This window comes from Denticeps clupeoides, chromosome 20, assembly GCF_900700375.1.
Source record: "Denticeps clupeoides chromosome 20, fDenClu1.1, whole genome shotgun sequence".
NCBI lineage: Eukaryota > Metazoa > Chordata > Actinopteri > Clupeiformes > Denticipitidae > Denticeps > Denticeps clupeoides.
Window position 1 is genome coordinate 11,220,519 of NC_041726.1, and position 19,452 is coordinate 11,239,970.

At 44.9% G+C, this 19,452-nt stretch overlaps 2 protein-coding genes across 2 annotated transcripts in view; both read right to left on the minus strand.

Annotated features, from left to right (window-relative positions):
• Nucleotides 1-3: 3 nt before the first annotated feature.
• Nucleotides 4-3,998, minus strand: bloc1s4 (biogenesis of lysosomal organelles complex-1, subunit 4, cappuccino). Its single transcript, XM_028964341.1, has 5 exons — nt 3,644-3,998; nt 2,351-2,422; nt 2,163-2,264; nt 1,939-2,073; nt 4-1,002 (listed from the first exon to the last, which is right to left on the minus strand). The coding sequence occupies exons 1-5, from the start codon at nt 3,953-3,955 to the stop codon at nt 907-909; spliced, it is 717 nt and encodes a 238-aa protein (XP_028820174.1). The 5' UTR covers nt 3,956-3,998; the 3' UTR covers nt 4-906.
• A 309-nt stretch (nt 3,999-4,307) lies between these two features.
• The window catches only part of pard6gb (par-6 family cell polarity regulator gamma b), a 29,445-nt gene continuing 14,300 nt past the window's right edge, over nt 4,308-19,452 (minus strand). The window contains exon 3 of the mRNA XM_028964771.1: nt 4,308-6,686. Coding sequence (XP_028820604.1) covers nt 5,683-6,686 — 1,004 coding nt within the window. The 3' untranslated portion in view covers nt 4,308-5,682. The remainder of the gene's footprint in view (nt 6,687-19,452) is intronic.

The window sequence follows — 19,452 nt, forward strand, 5'->3', positions numbered from 1 at the left end:
ACGTTGTAAGTATATAATGCTTTATTATATAAAAATCCATTAAATACAAAACGGTGAAACCCAGAAAAGGACACAACTTGTGCTCAGGAGCACCGGCCGTACACAATGGCTTACGAAAGATGTGGTGCCACTGCACAAACGTAGGCGGTATTAAGTTTGCTGGGAAAGTAAATGTTTTTTTCAAGGTGGTACACATTATAGTCAGGACCTTCAGACAAATTACAAAAATGCATCCTTCGGCCGGAAACGATCACCGGCTCACACGATTGTTTCAAGAACTTGCATAATCGTACAAAACACTTAGGAATCGTTACAGAATTATGGGATCAAGCTGTTTAAATGCGAAGAAGAAGGAAAAAACCCACTATATATAGCCAGGACCTTAAACTCAGGTATGCTAGAACCACAAGAGACCAGAAAACTCCGCCCACCTCCTTCTGCTGGACATTTCTGTCAATTTTGTTCTGGATTTTTGTTCCATTTGAAAACCCTCATTAAGCAAAACCTTTTCTTTTTTTTAATCTTATCTGAAGCAAATATGTGAACGTTGCACGGAGGTAGATCTCTAGGAAGATGCGAATCAGCTGTGCATCCACTGTGGAAGCAGGATATTTTCCACTCGGAATCTTTGTACAAACTGTAAAATTAAGAGCACCTAAAAAAGCAGGGCAGGCACTTGGAAACTCAAAATGAACAGAACGGGCCTTAAAAAAAAAAAAAATCTGGCTACAGCGTTAAATCTCTGCGGTGAAAATACAGGAGCGCCCCACAATATTGCTGTCGCCGTCCCCGGGACGCAGGACACCTCTGGCGGTACAGCGGTGGCAGAGCGCATCTACGGTCCAGGCTACTGTGCAGGTGTTTTGTCCCGTTTCAGGGTGAACTGAGAAATGCTGGCATCTCAAGTCAGGCATCTGCATTGGAGGTGAAGTAGTCGTCCGTCCGAAACACGGTAGGAAGCTCTTGACTGTGGTGGTGGGTCCTTTTTGGACTTGCTGGCTTCTGCAGGGGGAGAAATAAATAAAATTCTTATAGGCTTCATTTGCTGTTTGGTTTCGCTACAGAAATTTGAAACAATTTGCCGAACACCGGAACAGTACCACAGTTATGAAACTATATTTTGTAAAGCAAAAGACTGGCTAATAAGACAATTGCTTGTTTTGAAGGTCCCCTGATATGAATTTTTTTTTTTTTTGCTATTATATCAGTCTTGTTGGTCCCCTAATTCTTAATTGAAGCTTCTTTCCGAAATTCAGAATCACAGCCACTTTGCTCCAGTCCCACAATGAGATTTCCCAGGACGCGATGTTTCGGTGTCTGTAGCTTTAAATGCTAATGAGGAGGAGAGAAAAAATATATGCTCATTTTTACATCCAATAACTGAGCAATTGCAATGCTTTGAATGTTTAGAAGCCATGACGGTCAGTGGAGATACTTGTTTAGGGGAGGGGTGGGAAATTCTCTGGGTGGACAAAGCATGAGAAATGGGAGGTAACCTTTCCCCTCATGACATCATAACGGATCCAGATCCGACCATCTGAGCTGCTGCTCTCTGAACGGTGAAGCAGAACGACGAAAGCAGGCTTCACACCTATCACCATTTCTAGCCACTGCAGGACCATAGACAGGCCAGGGGAACTTGTATTAATGTTAAATTATCTTATTATAAGTCAAAATTTAATGTCACAGGACCTTTAAGTGAATGCATGGCTTTATAAGCATCATGAATTATTTGATTTTGAGCACCATAGACCAGAATCAATTTATGTAGCGAGTCTTAGATCAATGGTTCTGTTTTATTCAGTAACATTTTGCAAATTTGATGCATGGTGATCGAATTCCATTGTTGCTTTGTAAGCAATAAGGGAGCAGGCAAGGGCGTGGAACGCAGGACATTATATTTGATTAGATTTTTGAGTTCCGATCATGCATCCTCACGTTTAAAAACCCTGGGACGCTCATGGTCCTGAAGATTTTCTTGAAGGCGCCTGGCAATGTCCCAGCTTCGCCTTCAGCTTGTGTCACCTGCTCCTCCATCGCATGTACGTTGCCATCAACCATCTTCACAAAATACTTAAAAAAAAAACAAACACAGAGATAATGTAAAAAAATACAGTGGCAACATTATGCTTTTTACATAACTGGTCTTAATAAATCCTTACTTCCAGCTTGTCAATTTTCCTGTATATTTGTCTCATTTCTTCAGATTTTCGGTGAATCTGAGGTAGGTTTTCATTGACAACTTGGGAGGTGTCATGCCGAATCTGGAACACATATTTAAATATTATTTTTGACCATAAACCTTTATGTTCAACGAGCATAAAAACGGTCCCCCCGTCCCCCTTCTTACCATGTCTAGCATTCCCACAAACTCATCCACCCTTGTAAGCATTTCCTCCAAACTCTTCTCCAAGCTGACAATCTGTAGTGGATAGAAATTAACGTATAATTCAACGGACAAGAGCTTCCGGCCTCGAAACTGCTCTACTGTGTGTAATTTACACCGAAGGTCTGGAGCGAAACTCCGTATTTTACGGCAGGCAAGACCTTTACAGAACCTCCGCGTCGGGACAAAGAGCAGCCGGGAAGTCATTCTTCTGGGCCTCTCACAAGCGGCATGCGATTTTATCTGGTGGCCTTGTGAAGAAGTACGATCCCAGCCGCGAATGAAGTTACGTTAGAAACGGTGGCTGCTGAGTCCCACTGAATTTTTTATGTTTCTTCGCGCCTTCAACAAGTCTCTGTTATCTCTGAAGCTCTATATAAAACATTAAGTGTATTTGCACAATTTTACTTTTTTTATTTTTATATTTACATTTATTATTCAGTTCTCTAGTCTGTCTCATCGTTGCCTACGTGTATTTTTTGTTAATGTCACTCTTGCGCTCCATGCGTTTGTACTTTGTTGCCCAGTTTGCACCGTCACATGTGCACTTTATGTCAGCATGAAACATTCTTTAAATGCCCTCATTTTAATTAAATTGTGTCCCTGAGCAAGACACTTAACCCTGAGTGTCTCCAGGGGGGACTGTCCCTGTAACTACTGATTGTAAGTCGCTCTGGATAAGGGTGTCTGTTTTGTTATAATAAATGGAATTTACATCTAGCCATCTCCTTATTAGGTCACATGTTACATATTGGTAATATACCACTAAAACAGCGAAGACAGGCACCTTATTACAGTAGAATATGCTGTTTTCCGCCCCACTGACAGTGGCCTGTCCCCGTAATTCGTCAATGTCCCTCGCTGTTTATCCCATTTACGCGGCACCACGTGACCTTGGTGCGTGTGACGTTTCCGGACGCATGTAGTGAAAGTTGACGTCAGCAGACAACTTAACCCCCCAGTTAACTTTCACTGAAACTCCATTTACAGCTTTTACCAGACGCCCTTATCTACAGCGACTTACAACCAGTAGTTACAGGGACAGTCCCCCTGGAGAAATGTCTTGCTCAGGGACACAATGGTAATAAGTGGGGTTTGAACCCGTGTCTTCTGGTTTATAGGCGAGTGTCTTACCCACTAGGCTACTACCAGCCCTACATTGACATCGAATTACGGTTTTCACGAGATCAGCACTCGTTTTAGAACTATGTTAAGAGCGCCAACTCCATTTTTGGACATTTGGACTCCGGTCCCCACCTCGTCGCGGGCGCTGGGCAAGACGTATGAAGAATAAGCCCCGGCGGTGCGCCGCAGCACCTCCTCGTCCACGTCCTGCTCCGGGTTCGGGTCCGGCCGGGGCTCCGCCGCGTCCACGCTCGGACTGCGCGACGCCGCAGCCGCCGCCGCCGCGAAGCTCGGGCTGCGGGACACGGAGCCGCCACTCGCGGCGTCGCTCACCATGGAGAGGCTGCTGGCGCTCTGCGACACGATGCCACTGTCCCGGCTCACCTCCGCGCTGGACTCCTCCAGCGGCGACAGCGCGCCCGCCCTGTCGAGCCGGAGATCCATGTTTTCGTCCCAGCGTCCACGTCCCGTGATCCAGTCACGTGGCCACGTTCGACGGCGGCCGGCGAGGGTCGGACGGTGCGAGGTTCAGAAACGCGTTTTCCCCAAGTTCTCCCCTCCCAACGTCATTACAAATACGGTGAAAAAAAGTGAATGCGCGTAATTTATTGTTCATAACACTGGAACATAATATGACAATTTATGAGTTCCTGGTACGATGACCTACGAACCGAATCCATACGTTCTCTGGCACTTTGGGATTATGCTTAAACAATTTCTGCACACATGGTGCCAAGAGGTAAGTAAATAACCAATGGCACACGAGAGAGACGATATAAAATAATAACAATAATAATCACCGCACAAGTTATGAAACAGTTTATTTAGTAAAATACACATACACGTATAAAGGACACCAAAAAAAGAAAATAAAAGTACATTTCCAGCACATTTAATACAAATCTACAATAAATAAAAAAAAAAAAAAGGTTTCTCAGACGATGGATATTAGTGACAATGCATCATGAGTCCAGCAGGTGGCGCTGACCAACAAATTATAGCGCGGAGATACAGCATGGAACAGGGTTCTCAAGAAGTGAAAGATCAGGATCAAATATATTTAACTATGCACCGGAAATAATTAGTTCCTCTGTTTTTTTTCCCCACCCAAACAAAAGCACCAATAAGCAAACCCAAAAGTTTTCGAATAAAATACTGAAAAAGGGCTGCTGCTTCTGGCCAGAAAGCTGATTCCTCACAAGTAAAATCGAATGGACCAATCACTTTGCAGGACAGCAGAGAACAGATAATATTCTAAAAATGCAGTTATCGCGGGTTATGTGAAGCCATGGTAAGCAACTAATCAAAGGTGTGCTTATGCTTAAAGAGTTTATGGGGAAGGGGAAAAAAAAACGATATAAAACATGCCCACTTCTTGAATGTGATACTGTACACGTACGAAGAAGCTCGACGGCGTGCAACTCGCATGGTCAACAGCAGCGGTTCTAACACCACACATCACAAAATCAACAAGATGAGATGAAACTGTGAGATGACGGAATGGACGGGGAAGGGTTTATACGTACCAAGTAAAAACACTGACAGTTCAAAAAGAAAAAGAAAAAAAGAACATTCGAGAGAGACAATCTTCAGTTAGGTCCATACAAAAACTTTGTAGATATAGTTTCTAAAATATGTGCAACCATTTGCAGATTAATAAATCAACAGAGTTATTTAGTGTTTTGAAATTTGTACATTACAGTTCAGGCCACAGCAACCAGAAAGTCAACCACAATTTTTTTAAATCCGTTCTTCGTTTAGCCAAAGCAACTAAACGAAAACAATATATATTTTTTTATTGGTCCAACTATTAAGAGATTACCAGCTTCAAATGATAGAGAGATGAATAAATTCATATTTCATTGGTGTTTATTTAGTGGCTTAGCCTCTAAACACTGGCATTCACAATTTCATATAAAACAGAAAAAAAAAAAAAAAAAGACACATATAAAAACACTGAAAAAATACAAATCATTATACCTCTGTTAAATTACTCATTTCACAATTAAAAAAATGTGTGAATGTTCGAACCCAAATCGACCCCCTAATCTGGAGCTGTTTTTGCTCAGTCTTTGGCTGTGAGGTTTTTTCCACGCGCGTGTGTGTGATAGAGCGAGAGAAAGTGTGAAAATGTAAGTTATAAAAAGGAGAGAGAGTACCTATAAGGAATATTATAAGGTGATGACCGTGCCGTCCTCCTCCACGCCCCCTTTGGGCAGCGCCAGGCTGTGGCGCTGGTCCGTTCTCAGCGTGCTGAGGATTTTATGCAGGCTGCCGTTGCTTTCCCGTATGGCGGGATTGCTGGTGTGATGCGGGTTCAGGTCCCTGTGCAGTTTGTAGCTCAGGCCGGCGTGGCCCGTGCCGTTCAGGCTGGGCTGGGTGTGGAACGAGGCGGTGGACACGATGGAGTGGGGCCGCGTCTGAGGGCTCGGGGGGACCGGCGGGGCCGAGGCCGGGACGAGCGGCTGAGCCTGGGAACGAGACGCCGCCGAGGCCACCGACGCGTTGGAGTGACGCGACAGGCGCTTTATGCTGCTCTCGATGACAATGTCCGACTCCTCGTCGCTCTCCAGATCGTCGGGGCCGAAGCTGTGCGAGATGGAGGCGGCGGCGGGCGCGTTGCCGGGCAGCGTGGGGTAGCCCGTGGAACCGCTGCTGTCCGACGACTGTCCGGAGCTGCCGGACATCCGGCTGCTGCGCACCACGTTGTTGCGCTGGTTCACCGGCTTCACCGTCACGATCAGGTTGTGGCTGTTGGCGATCATCATGTCCGTCACTTGGTCCAGCGTTTTGCCCGTCACCTCGATGCCGTTCACCTCGAGCACTTCGTCGTTGACGGCCAGCAGGCCCGTGCTCTCCGCCAGGCCGCCCGGCACCATGCGCGAGATGAAGATCCCCGGCACCTTCTCCAGGCCGTGGGGCGTGACCCGCACGCTGGTCCCGTCGCGGATGTAGAAACCCAGCGGCTTCTCCGAACCGTGGCGGTACAGACGCACGCGCCTGTGCGACTCGGGCAGGATGTCCACGTCGATGATGGAGGACACGGGACGGAAGTCCTGCGGCATGCCGATGTGGATCTGTGGCCGCTTGCGGTTGATGTCGTTGCGCAGGTTCACGACCGCCTTCTTTCTCCTCGTCAGTGTGTTTGTACCAAAGTTGTTGTAATCGACCTCCTCTGCGAAACAAAAATGCAGAAAGAGGTCAAGGTCACGTGTCCAAAAATCTGTACCAGTTTAACGGTTGCATGATTACACAGATGAAATATATACAGCCAACTGGGATGTCAATAAAATATTAATAATGCTAATACTAGGGTTGAGTATTGGCAAGGATCTCACGATACGTCACGATAAATCACAATCATGATATTTTGTACATAATGCGAAAATGTAGAAAATATGAAAGATGTAAAGCACCTACTGTGTTGATCACGGTCCATTAATAATTCAGTCGAAAGAACATCACTCAGAACTTCTTTTTGGAATAAATTTGTATTAAAATTTGATATTATCACTATGTAAAATTCAGCGGTATATTGCTGTTTTTTTAACACCCCTAATTAATATTGTCATCTTAAGGTTACCTGCATAACTGCATGCACAATTTTGGTGTCCATCAATTTTGTCCTTAAACCATTGATATGATAAATAAGGGTCCCATGAAACTTTACATTATACTATTTATTTAGTCACTCGCAGTATTCTGGGGTTTTGCAAAAAGACACGAGACCAATGGTTTGAAAGCAGATCCACATATATGACCATAAGCAACGCAGAAGTTAAGGCCACCATAAGGTCACCAACATAGTTTAAAATCCATTAAAACCAGTACTCCTCAACTGTGTTAAGTGAAAAGCCAGTACGGCTTTTTGTGGCTTTTACAGTAGTATTTCATATCAGAGTATTTGAATTAAATTGATCGGAAGATCACAAAACCATCTGAATCAAGGAAGCCATCCAAAAGGCACTCAGCTGGACATCTGCCATTCCCATGACAACAGTGATGAGTCCCACAGCTTATGGTGATTGGGATGGAGATGTATGATGTTGCTGCCTGGAAATGCATATATTGGACCACATTCACCCACAAGCCACAAGGCGAATTTAATGTTTTAAGTATTTAAAAAAAAATTTTGCAGCAAAACCAAACATACAAAATAGATTAATGTTCCTACCTAGACAAAAACTGCTGAAAAAAAAAAAAAAAAAAAAAAAGTAAAAAGTGTTTTTTACAATTTTTTTTTATAACTTTGATGCTTGAATAATATATATGTTGAACCAATATATTCATGAAACTTTTTTTTTTTTTAAATATCCAGCTCAACTAAAGTTAACTATAACCACACACCATGCATCAAAATGACACACATTTACATTTACAACATTTACAATGCAAAGAATCTTTTATTCGGTCAGTAATTAATATCAACTATAGACGTCAACGCCCTGCTGGAGCAGGAGTATGCATGCGTGAATAAACTGTTGGCGTGGGGGAAATTTCTGCTGACTGGCTGCTTCCCACCCCTCTGCTCCTCTAATGAAGGAATTTAATTAGCGGACCACACAGCGCTTTAACAAGACGCCTCTCAAAAAGGTGACCATCTCCTCCCCCGACTCGCAAGCTTGGATGCAGACGGCTGCAGCCATTCGAGGTGACGTGCCGCAAGCCGCCAGCGCCGACGACTGCGGAATCCGTTGTTGCTTTTGCCTTGCGTGTGACAGTGCGTGGCAGGAGCCCCAGAAGTATAGTGCCCGCGGGGAGGACTACCTGTTTGAAGGCTTTCGGTTAGACTTTTAACAACGTTGCACAAGGCTTCTGAATTCTCTTCAAAGCGCCGAGCTGCAGTTATTCTTAGTCTGGGCCGTGGCAGCAGTGTGATTATTTTGATTCAGTCCAGACAGGCTTTTATTATGCACTGGAATCTAAGCCACAAGTGCAAGTCTCCTGATGGGAAACACATTGGTGGGTGAGTTTTTGTCCCGCCCCCCCCCACGCTTTCTTCTGGGTCTCATTACGGCAGTGGAGAACCAGGAGTGTGCACTACTGGCATTTTAAAAAGATGAATTAATAAAGACACGGGTTGGAAAAAAAAAAAAAAAAAAAAAAAAAAAAAAACAGCATGCAGATTGCTCCAAAAAACCAAAATCAATAACTCCAGTCGCCACTGTATCACACTCACTGTACAAAAAAAAAACCTGTAACTGGAAGGCTGCCCTGGAGCCCCCTTGATCAAAGCACCGTCCCCACACACTGCTCCCCGGGCGCCTGTCATGGCTGCCCACTGCTCGCCGAGGGTGGTGGTTAAAAGCAGAGGACGCTACTTGTTGTATCGCCGTGTGCTGTGCTGCAGTGTTTCACAATGGCATACAATTCACTGCATTCTGGCTCTTTCTAAGAACCTGTGGTACAATTTAATTTATGTACAATGTTTATGCGGCCACATTCAGGTTAAGATCGTTGACGAGTTGCGATAACTAGCTGGAATGGGACTAGACGAGTTGTTGTGAGGCAAATAAAAAATACATTCAATTCGCTAGAAAGCACAAAGATAGGAGCAATCAGCTTTATCGTAAATGATGTCTACACATGTCCACAACAGAGTTTTTGATGGCAAGGGCATATTTCAAGGCAGCAATACCAGATACACCAGAGTCCATTGGGCTCTATCTGTGAGATATGCGACTTTAATCAATCAATTAATTATTACTTTTACTACTTTAGTTATTCAGAAAGACCAACCAAGACGAGTCGATGTCTTTGTTCTGACCGCGTTGCCCCGGCCCAGTCGTGGTAAGTTTACAGCTTGATTTTCGCCGCTAAATCCTTCAGTCATGGCATGTGGGGAACGTACCCCTGAACCAGACTAGGTATGCAGTTTCCCGCCCCACTGCCTGTCTGGCATATTTGAAGCATGACTTGATTTTCCGTCGAACAGGTCTCACCCACTGAGCCTGGTATCCGACTGGGTCTCGGTCCGGTTCTCTCTGCGCGAGGAATTTCTCTTTTTTTTTTCCAAGGTTCAGTAAGAACTACGACCCTCAAACGATCCTCAGTGTTGTCGTATTAACACCATTCATGCCTGCTTAGCTGGCCTGTACAAACCAAACCTGACAGCGTAATCTCCCCCTGCATGATGGGAAAAGAAATGTAAATTAATTGATCAAAGGCTAGTTGGATGATTTTGGACATTTCCAAAAGTTACAAGACACTTTCAAGACAGACAGACTAAAAACTTGCACAAGACTCAGTTCTCGAAGGTTAAAGAACGAGACACTTATTGGGTTGGCAGGCAGATATTTTAATTGTGCCCTGAACTAGTGAAAATCAAGCTAGCCTTTATTAAAGGGTTCAAAAGAGGTATCCGAATGTGGCACCCGTGTGCAAACATACAAAAAACAAGACAACGGATGTTGTGATAATACACGTCAAAGTCAGAAGTGTATAGTACAGGCCAAAAGTTTGGACACACCTTCACATTCAATGTGTTTTCTTTATTTCTGTGACCATTTACATTGGTAGATTCTCACTGAAGACATGTTTTATATTCTAGTTTCTTTGCTCTGATTACTGCTTTGCACACTCTTGGCATTCTCTCGATGAGCTTCAAGAGGTCGTCACCTGAAATGCTTTTCCAACAGTCTTGAAGGAGTTCCCAGAGGTGTTTAGCACTTGTTGGCCCCTTTGCCTTCACTCTGCAGTCCAGCTCACCCCAAACCATCTCGACTGGGTTCAGGTCCGGTGACTGTGGAGGCCAGGTCTCCACTTTTTGTTAAGTACATAGTTTTGATGCCTTCAGTGAGAATCTACCAACGTAAAACAGGTTGAATGAGAAGGTGTCCAAACCTTTGGCTTGGTCTGTATATAGACATGTTCACAAACAAGTGAGCAGACGGTGAAACAAATATGGATCACTCATCGCGAACCGAGGCAAACAAAAGTGCGCAGACTAAACTTAGCAAGCTGAAACCAGAAGGGAAGTAACCCAGCCATCCATCACCAACAGGTCGCGAGCACGTAACACGCGACTGCACGTCAACATTCAGGCCCTCCTAAATCTTACTGCAACATGGAATGCTGGGTAATGTTCGCTGCTGCCTCCCTGGGATTTGTACACAAGGAAAAAAAGGAATAACTAATCACCTTTTTGTTGGTATGTAATTATTTCGCTCACCCAGATTTTGATCTTTAATTACGCTTTTATAGACTTTAGATTTTATCAACTGGAGGAGCCTGATTATTGACAGTTCTCATGCACGCTACTTCCTCATTATGGATGATTTAAACCCGCCCCAGTCAATAAATCACATGTGTAAACCTCATTAAAGACTGGGTTTCTACTAATTTAAAAGTGACTTTACACAAGCAAACAAGCCCCACGCTTTTAAAGTAGGGCCCGGTCCATGCGAACCTGTGTATACATCATTATAGAACACGCGGTTCCTTGGTTTACTTCTCTGTTGGATTTTCCTGTGCCGTGAAAGGAGTACCAGGGACCAACTACGGTCACCTGACTCTCCAAAGCCTTGCATGCTGGTTAGAAGTCAGGAGTGAAAGGTCACGGAAGGACCGACAGGGCATGAGGTGTCAAGGATGAGGCTCAACATTCCATGGACGTTGGGGCCTGGAATGCCGGATGTCTCCGTGAAGACAGTCAGGAACAGGTTCAGGTCTGGACTCACTGGCTGCCTAAAGTGTGATCGTGGTAAGGACTGGGCGGGGAGGGGACGATTCTTTGTTCCTAGAGTCCCACCTCTCGATAACCTCCCTGGTTGAAAGGAGACGCCTTTCAGGTTCTGCATTTTTCTTTTTTTATTGGTTTAGTTTTTTTTTTTTTTTTTTTTCCCCTTTCTTTTTACAAACTCCAATAAAATCTAGAATCTAAAAGCCCTTTACAACAGGCCATTAGGCCTCTCCTCACACTTCATCTTGGAGTATTCATCTTGGCGGACCACACCAAATAAGCTTTCCAAATCAAAATGATTTGTAGTTCAGAATAAATTTCTAAATTGTCCATTGTCCAAGTAAAAGTGCAAATAGATTTTAAATATCATATCAGCACAAATATAAAGCTTTTTTTTTTTTTTTTTTTTTAAATCCTGAGGATATTTACATTCTGGGTCAAAACTGAGAATTTCATTATATTATTGTATTTAGTGTTCATTATATTATTGAAATGACGTTAAAGGTTAAAAAACAGGGTGTCTACTAAGTTCTGCACAGCTTCCTGACGAACCAAACATAACACAGTTATGGTCATCAGGCTGAAAAAAATTATTTAATACAATATATTGTATAGTAAATATATGGTATGAAATCGCGCTAGTCCTCAAACGACTGTGAAAAACTCTGGGCTCAGCAATAAAGCGGCTTCCGTCTCTCACCAACCGGAATAAAGAGGGCAGTTTCCCACAGTGCCGATCGGAGCTGCTGGCCCTGGGAATGGCCGCATGTAAAAAGCAGTGGGTGTTTGCGAAAGGACGCTCTCATTGTCCTCCCGGTAAGCCTGCTTGTACCACGTTGCAGCGGCCCACAATGCGGCATTCCACCTCCAAGTGAAGGGTCACAGGTCAGCGATGTGCTTTTTTTGGGTGAGGAGCCGTGAATAAGTCCTGAAACTGGCGACCTGTTTTGGGGTTCCAATAGACTCGCTGAACTCCACCAACATGTCTCTGCGTTGCAGTTTGTATAAGGTGTCAAAATTTGATAAATCATTCATACACCCGAAAAGCAAGACGAGGTCAATCAAGAACTTAACAGGCCACTTGGTAAATGGTAATGTGCCTTTAAGAGACCTGAGGGCTGCTGCAGTGGCTGTGATGGCACTCTCTGTATTTGTCCAAAGAGGACGGGACTTTCAGCCATTATGTCACCCGCTGCCTGTGGCCAGTTTCCAGGCCTGGCGGGATTACAGAAGTCCAGCCCCTCCCCCCTCTAGAACTTCACACAGCAGTACAATTCCCAAAACCAGCACTCCAAAAAAAAAAGCTTAGCGACAGTGACGTCCCAGCCCGGACAGCAGCATAGTCTTCTAGTCCCGACCCCCGGCGAAACGAAACCGACGGTTTCCTTAAATAGCGGCGTGCGCTTTCCAAAAAAATAAAGGGAAGAGGAGCAAGACGTAACTGCAACACTGCATTCCAGACCTGATTAATTATGGGTTCACCAGGTCCAGCTCGAGAGCCCACCATTACCCTAATCCTCGCACTAAGAAAAAAGAGGGGGAAAAGGAGAGGAAGGAAAGCGGAGAGCCTTGTTAAAAATAAATACATAAATGTATTAATTAATACAAATAAAACTGTCCAGACGCGTTTCACGTTCTTGCAGAAGCTGGACTCTGAGGGAAGAACGTTCCGGGGCCTAAGTACACAGAGCTGATGATAGCAGCCGGGTTTAAGGGTGGGGGGGGGGGGGGGGGACAGAAGGCCCCTGCCCAGTCTGGAGACCCTTCGGGGAGGTGAGGAAGTACGGAGCCGCGCTGGAAAAGTCCCCTGGTCGGTAAACGTGCACTCAGATGGACGGATTCTCCCGGTCGTCTCGACCCAGCTCTCTTACCGCCGGCCCCTCACATCTGGGACAAGTTAAAGGTCCATGCTGTACAGGGTGGGGTCTTAGTAGAGAAAAGTCGGGCGGGGGGCATTTCATTTTGAGCTCGGGGTCACGGAGGACGGACGGACGGCTGGATGACAGGAGGGCGGTGGTGGCAGTTGAGTGTGTGTTTTGTGTTTTAATGGTGTGTGATTAAGTTTGGTGGGGGAGGGACGGGTTGATCTGTCTCCACGGGGGTCGGGCAGGGGGGAGACTCCCGCCATTCCCAAGTCTCCGTCCTACAGGAAACTCTCCCTTCAAAGGAGGAGGTTTTAAAAGCAGACCTGTGCTCTCATATAATGAGAACTTATGAGCGCTGCTGTTGGCTTTTCTCATTTTAAATTAAACTCCCATGATAATTACACGGATGCTGTAATCCTGGGTTCCTGTTCACAACATTTTTCATTTTGCTGTGCACAGAGACATTTAATGAAGGCTGCAAAAATACCACAACTAAAACCCAGATGCAACCAGGAATAAGCATAAATGTAATTACAGTCACAGAAAAATGACAAGTGGAACAGATACAGGCCCCTTCACAGGAACAGGAATATGCTGTTTGGTTTTATCATATATGTATATGAATGTGTGTGTGTGTGTGTGTGTGTGTGTGTGTGTGTGTGTGTGTGAGAGAGAGAGAGAGAGAAACTCTGAGCACCCACCATGCCGACAGCAGGATTTGGCAACGCGGCCGTGTTTGGTGACGTAACCCACAGCAGAGTGCCTGAAGTTACTGCCACTGCCACCTGTCATTCTGGCCATCTGGAGTAAAGCGTATGGAACGGTGCCGAAAGCCTTCTTATGAGAGGTGCTAAAAGGGTTTTAATGTGAATCCAAACTATTTCACCATTAAAAATTATGGAAATGATAATGCAAGTGATGCTTCATACGAATTGGAAATAAGAGCATCAACTATTATCAACACATGGCCCATAAATTAGGTACATTTAGACACACAAACACACACACACACATTATTACTTGTAATATTACTGCAACACAGTTAATCATTCTGATAAAGACAGAGTATTTGTGGACAAGATAATCAGCTCTGAAAATCAAGATACTGTCCAAGAAGCGTCAAGAAACAACAGGACATGATTAAAGAGGAAGGTTATATAGATGATATCGTTCTGGTCCTGACCTCTCTGTGACCTCTAGTCTGACTCCAACGAACCGCCTTATCCAGTCTGAGTTAACCCAGGCCTCCTCCTCTCCCCTTTATCTCGCACCAAACAGAACCATATCAGGGAGGGAGGACTACGGTGTAATGACGCCCGACATTGCTCTGCATGGTGGGGCGGGTCTGGGATCACGTCCGTTAGGCCCTCCACCACCTTCAGCAGGCTGACTCATGGCTTTCGTCATGCTGACTAGCACACGCAGATACCGAGGAATCTGTTTTCATGGCACCCACATAAAGTGAATTATCTACTAAAATAATGAAACCTCTACCGAGGACTGCAATATAGTAGATTCTGAAAGGTAATTACTCACTAACAATTATTATTCTGCCTGGTTTTATACCGAATATTACGCAACGGACCAAGAGGTTGATGATACATGAGAACAGGCAGGAGAAGACCTCATTTAAATGTGACAGGAACGTGGGCCTGGTTTATTCCAACCCCGGATTTGGCACATCTTAGTTCTTTCCATTTTCCACCACACCTCATTCAGCTCAAGAACTGGGTGGTAACAAGAAGGGAGGTTAAATGTGCAGGAGACTCATTTCCACAACTGATGTTTAATGGAATTTGGTTGAAATTTGGGTGTCGGATTTCGACTTATGCGCATGGTGACCAGGGTGTCGAAACGTACTGAAACCATTTTGTTCTTCCACAGCACATGTTGCTCGTGTCTCGTCCCGCCCAGGGAGAGCCCCTGGGTGTGTTTGGTAAATCTGCAGGCCTGTGCAGGCCTGGGTCGCTGGCCCGCACCTGAACCGCGCCCCGCCCTCCCCCCCGACAGGCAGAAACAGGCCGGTTTGCCGACAGGCCGGTGTCAGGTTCCCCACGTTGTTGGCTGAATTTAGCAATGATGATCTGTCTTTCTCGCACAAAATTCACCACCCCCCATTCCCAAAAAATATAAAATAAATAAATCTCTAAGATTCCAGAGTCAAAGCCCGCCGCAGCACCATTCCAGTCAGCAAATAACTTGGCACACGTAGCACGGCCGCTAGCATCATGCTTCTCAGCGGCTTCATGGCGCGGCCACGACTTTACTTGAGCTTCACATAAAACACGATTTGAACAGCTCCACATCAATCAACACACACACACACACACACACACACACAAACATCCCAACAGCCTGCAAGTCTGTGCACATCCGACATGATCTCAACTTCCACCTCCCCGTAGATGTGGCCTTTAGAGGATCTGCTGATCTGGACTCAACCCGCGTCTGTGGAGAGGGGTCGGACATTGTTCCAGTGTCTTCACGACTTAAGTTAAAAATATCAATTATGAGAATAATCATGCCACAGATTTCACAGATACTGAAATGTGTTGTGCTTGTGTCAGCAAGAAACGTTCACTCGGGGTAACGTCATGTGCCTTCAAAGCGGAATTGTGGGTCCGGCGCGCTCGCAGCAGTAAGTTGAAGAACGTTCGACAAGCGGCAGCCAATCAAATCAATTTGGGGATCCAACCAACTTTACGCAAATCTCCGCAACCTTTTACAAAATCCACATGTGGTTGGTTTTGTGCCACTGTTTTGCATGACAAATTAGTAATGCTCTGAGAAGTACTCATGAAAAGCTAGCTATGGACCCGTATAGCGTAATATAGCGATTGGTTGTTGGTCAACATCAGTTGTGTGCCAGTCCTGTAGACCCTGTGTTGCAGGCACGCCCAAGCGTACCGTCATTGCTCTACATAAATTACACAAGGAAACTGCTGATGAAATGCGCCCGAAACTACAATGTACTACATTATAAAAAAAAAAAAAAAAAAAGCGCTCCATGAACACAAGGACGGTCTCTACAGCTATGAAAACACACATTACGGGTTTTATCACAGAAACATGCAAAACCATAATGTAACAATATTGACACAGTAAACGATAGCGAAACACAAGAACCAAATCAACTGGACATCTCGGCTAGAACTGGCCACAGAGCCAGAGGCGCACATACCATAGTTTGAGAACAAAAGATAAAAAAATTATTTAAAACTGTAGGTCCTAGTGTTAAAGAAAGATTATAAACCCTTCATAGATTTGCATGCTATACCATGCTATACCTTTTACTCAGCCCTGACATTCTAAGTCCCTCTTCCTTCCCTGTCAGTGAAACCGGTGTTGTGGGCTTCGTCTATCAGCTCACCGCAGGCAGAGATTGACACCCCAGTCATTTCCTGAAGCCATATGTCCTTCAACAGGCATTTCAGATAAAGCCTGTGGTGAGCCGTTTCATTAGTTTAAAGGTCTGACCTGTATTTACTTCTCGTGCCTCATTGTGCTCGAAAGTTCCTTAAATTCGCAGACACAACAAATCCACACAAGCCCCTCCCCTCCCGCCACCGAGGCAGCAGTCAATGGCACAAGAGCAGCATTAAAACTGGAAGGCGGCAGTAGGCCCATAGGTCACAACACAGCCAGATTGAACATTTCAACTGATGCATGCTACGCCAAAACATACGAAACTAAAGAGGATTTTGAAAAATGCAGCGCCCTTCCCCCGCCTAAAAACTGTTAGCTGTGGACAGTCGGCACCCAGACAGCAGACAACAGGACACACATCCTCCAGTACGCCAGGAAGGGATATGGGGCAAACCGACAGCGATGCCACCAATCGGACAAACATCTGCAAAAAAACACATCAGGTCAACTCAGGACACGGTGCGCAAAAGAGAGCTCTCGTGACCCAGACCAACACCGTCTGAGGGACACATGCTGTGATCCGTTTCAGGGGATTTGGGAAGATCTCCGTCAGCTCAGCGATTGGTCATGGCACGTCTGGGCAGGGCAGAGCCAGGAATAACTCCTGGAGCAGACTCGAAGAGTAGAAAAATCTGTTGACGGACTGTGAACCCAGATATCAGGTAATGATGATAATCTTAAATCTTACTTTAACCATTGCAATATTTTTAAGTTCAGACCATTGCATTTATTAAATTGTTCTAGAAGCATGTGTTCATTTCAACCTGCTTACTGGACAAAACAAAGTCTCTCTCTCTCTCTCACACACACACACACACACACACACACACACACACACACACACACACACACACACACACACACATATATATATTATACATTCAAGCTAAATACTATAGAGCTATACTGAGGGCTTGACACTCCTTTTGTGCCTCTCCTTCTGAAATGCAGCCATGTTGCAACCAGACCTCCCACTATCCTCCCCTTTCAGGACCCATGGGCGTCAGGGTTTCTCAAGTGGGTTTGACGTTGGGCGGGGGCCGAGCAGACGGTCTGCATATCCTGTGCCCTGTGTTTATGTTCCGCAGTGCGGCGAGTGCAGGAGACAAGACGACAGGACCTCCTTTCTAATTACACGCCCCCCGAAATAACCTCTTCAGGCTGAGGACAGGCTGGATCCCCACTCTTTCCCCCGCGACGTTCTCGCGGACCATGTGCCAGTACTGTGAGGAGACCCCACCCAGCGATTTCATGCTCCTTTACATGCCTAATCGCACTGATGACCAGTGGAAAAATCGAATCTCGGTGCCACAACAAACAACTCACGACATTCCAGAGAGCTTTGGAGATACGTAAAACATTCTAGCGGCAATCTTTTTCGCATCAAAAGTCCTGCATGCGACAGATAATAGAAAGCCCTCATCTCGCTCCTTTCTCTCAAACACCGCCATTAATCGTGCTCAAGACCTTCACATATGCAGGCAGGGGTATGGTAGTAGCCAAGCGGGTGACCCACTCTCCTCTGAACCAGAGGGCCACTCTGGCCCGGGTTCAAACCCCACTTTTACTGCCATTGTGTCCCTGAGCGAGACACTGAACCCTGGGTGTCCAGGGGGACTGTCCCTGTCACTACAGACTAAGTCGCTGGGGTTGGGCAATGATGTGATCTGAATTGATGATCGCAATAAAATTCAACTCAATCTCAGTTCTCAGCTTGGGACATTCACAATCTTTCACGTGGTTCGCAATGGAGTGGTGAAGCAAAGGGGAAAAAAAAGGCAAAAAAATATTTTGTTTGTGTATTAGCATTACTTTCAAATGGAGACACACAGCTGCTGAGGCACTGGAATACGATACCACGTAACGTTGTTCACCGCATGAACCTAGCAAAGAGAGAAACCACTGAAGACAGAGCCAAGGAGGGCTGCGAAAAATCAAATCAAAAAACTTTATTAATCCCGAAGGAAATTGCTCATGCTACAACTTCACAGAGTGTATGTACACTGTATGTCTTCCCGTGTATGTACAAGACATTCAACAAGTGCACAGAGAGAATGAGAGACCGACATACATTTATGAGTACGAATAAAAATTAAATAAAAATAAGAATGCAGCAATGTAGTAATGGCTAAGGCAGCATTGAACATTTATATAAGAGTTAAAAAGTTAAGTGTCAATAAGTGAGTTACTAAACAGTAAAAAGTTGGTTTCAGCCGGGCAATACCAGAAAACAAATTGTGATGGAAATCAAACGGAAAATCTAATCGTTCGATATGGGAAAACTTTAATCGTAACTTCTTTTGCCATGTCGCCCAGCCCTAGTATCTGCTGAACACTGTAAAATGTACCATACCATGCACCTTCTCTCCTTATTCTCCACATCTGCAATTTTCTGTTTGCTCCTTCAGGCCAGTACAAGCAGGCCTAACTCCAGACTGTTCTCACCCCGCCACCTGCCATTCCCCCCCTACAACTAAATCCCCTCTTTCGAGAAGCTAAAGACTCAAGTATTTGCAATTTGTACCTGCTAAGACTGTCAGAGCTGCTAAGGCTTAAATGTGAAGATCTTACAAACTGCAACAAGGTGTATTGAAACTATAGTTTACATTTATATATTGTATATGTGACGCAGCTCATAATTAAATCCAGCACTACAATCCAGAATGCCCAGAATGCCCAATCTGTCCAATTCATGGATGTAGGCAAAATTCTATGCGAAATGACAAAATGTTTCTCAAACTTGCTATAGGATTGTAACAAATTAAGAAAGAACTCAATTCTCCAATACTAATTGATACTAAAATTTAGAATAGATTTTGTTACAGTGGTATTGATACTTAAATGTCAATTTTGCATCTGCTGGTCCACTACCACGATGGTATCGATATTGTCCACTTTCAGTACCACGTTTCAGCAGGAAGTACACATGCTGGTAGAAAAACTGCTCCTCACACATCTCTCACAGAAAG

Coding starts and splice junctions, on each gene's coding strand:
- bloc1s4 (XM_028964341.1), bottom strand. CDS start 3,955: ATGGATCTCCGGCTCGACAGGGCGGGCGCGCTGTCGCCGCTGGAGGAG. Junction 2,074..2,162: donor GGAAAATTGACAAGCTGGAA/GTAAGGATTTAT, acceptor TTTTTTTTTAAG/TATTTTGTGAAGATGGTTGA. Junction 1,003..1,938: donor GCGTCCCAGGGTTTTTAAAC/GTGAGGATGCAT, acceptor CTCCCCCTGCAG/AAGCCAGCAAGTCCAAAAAG.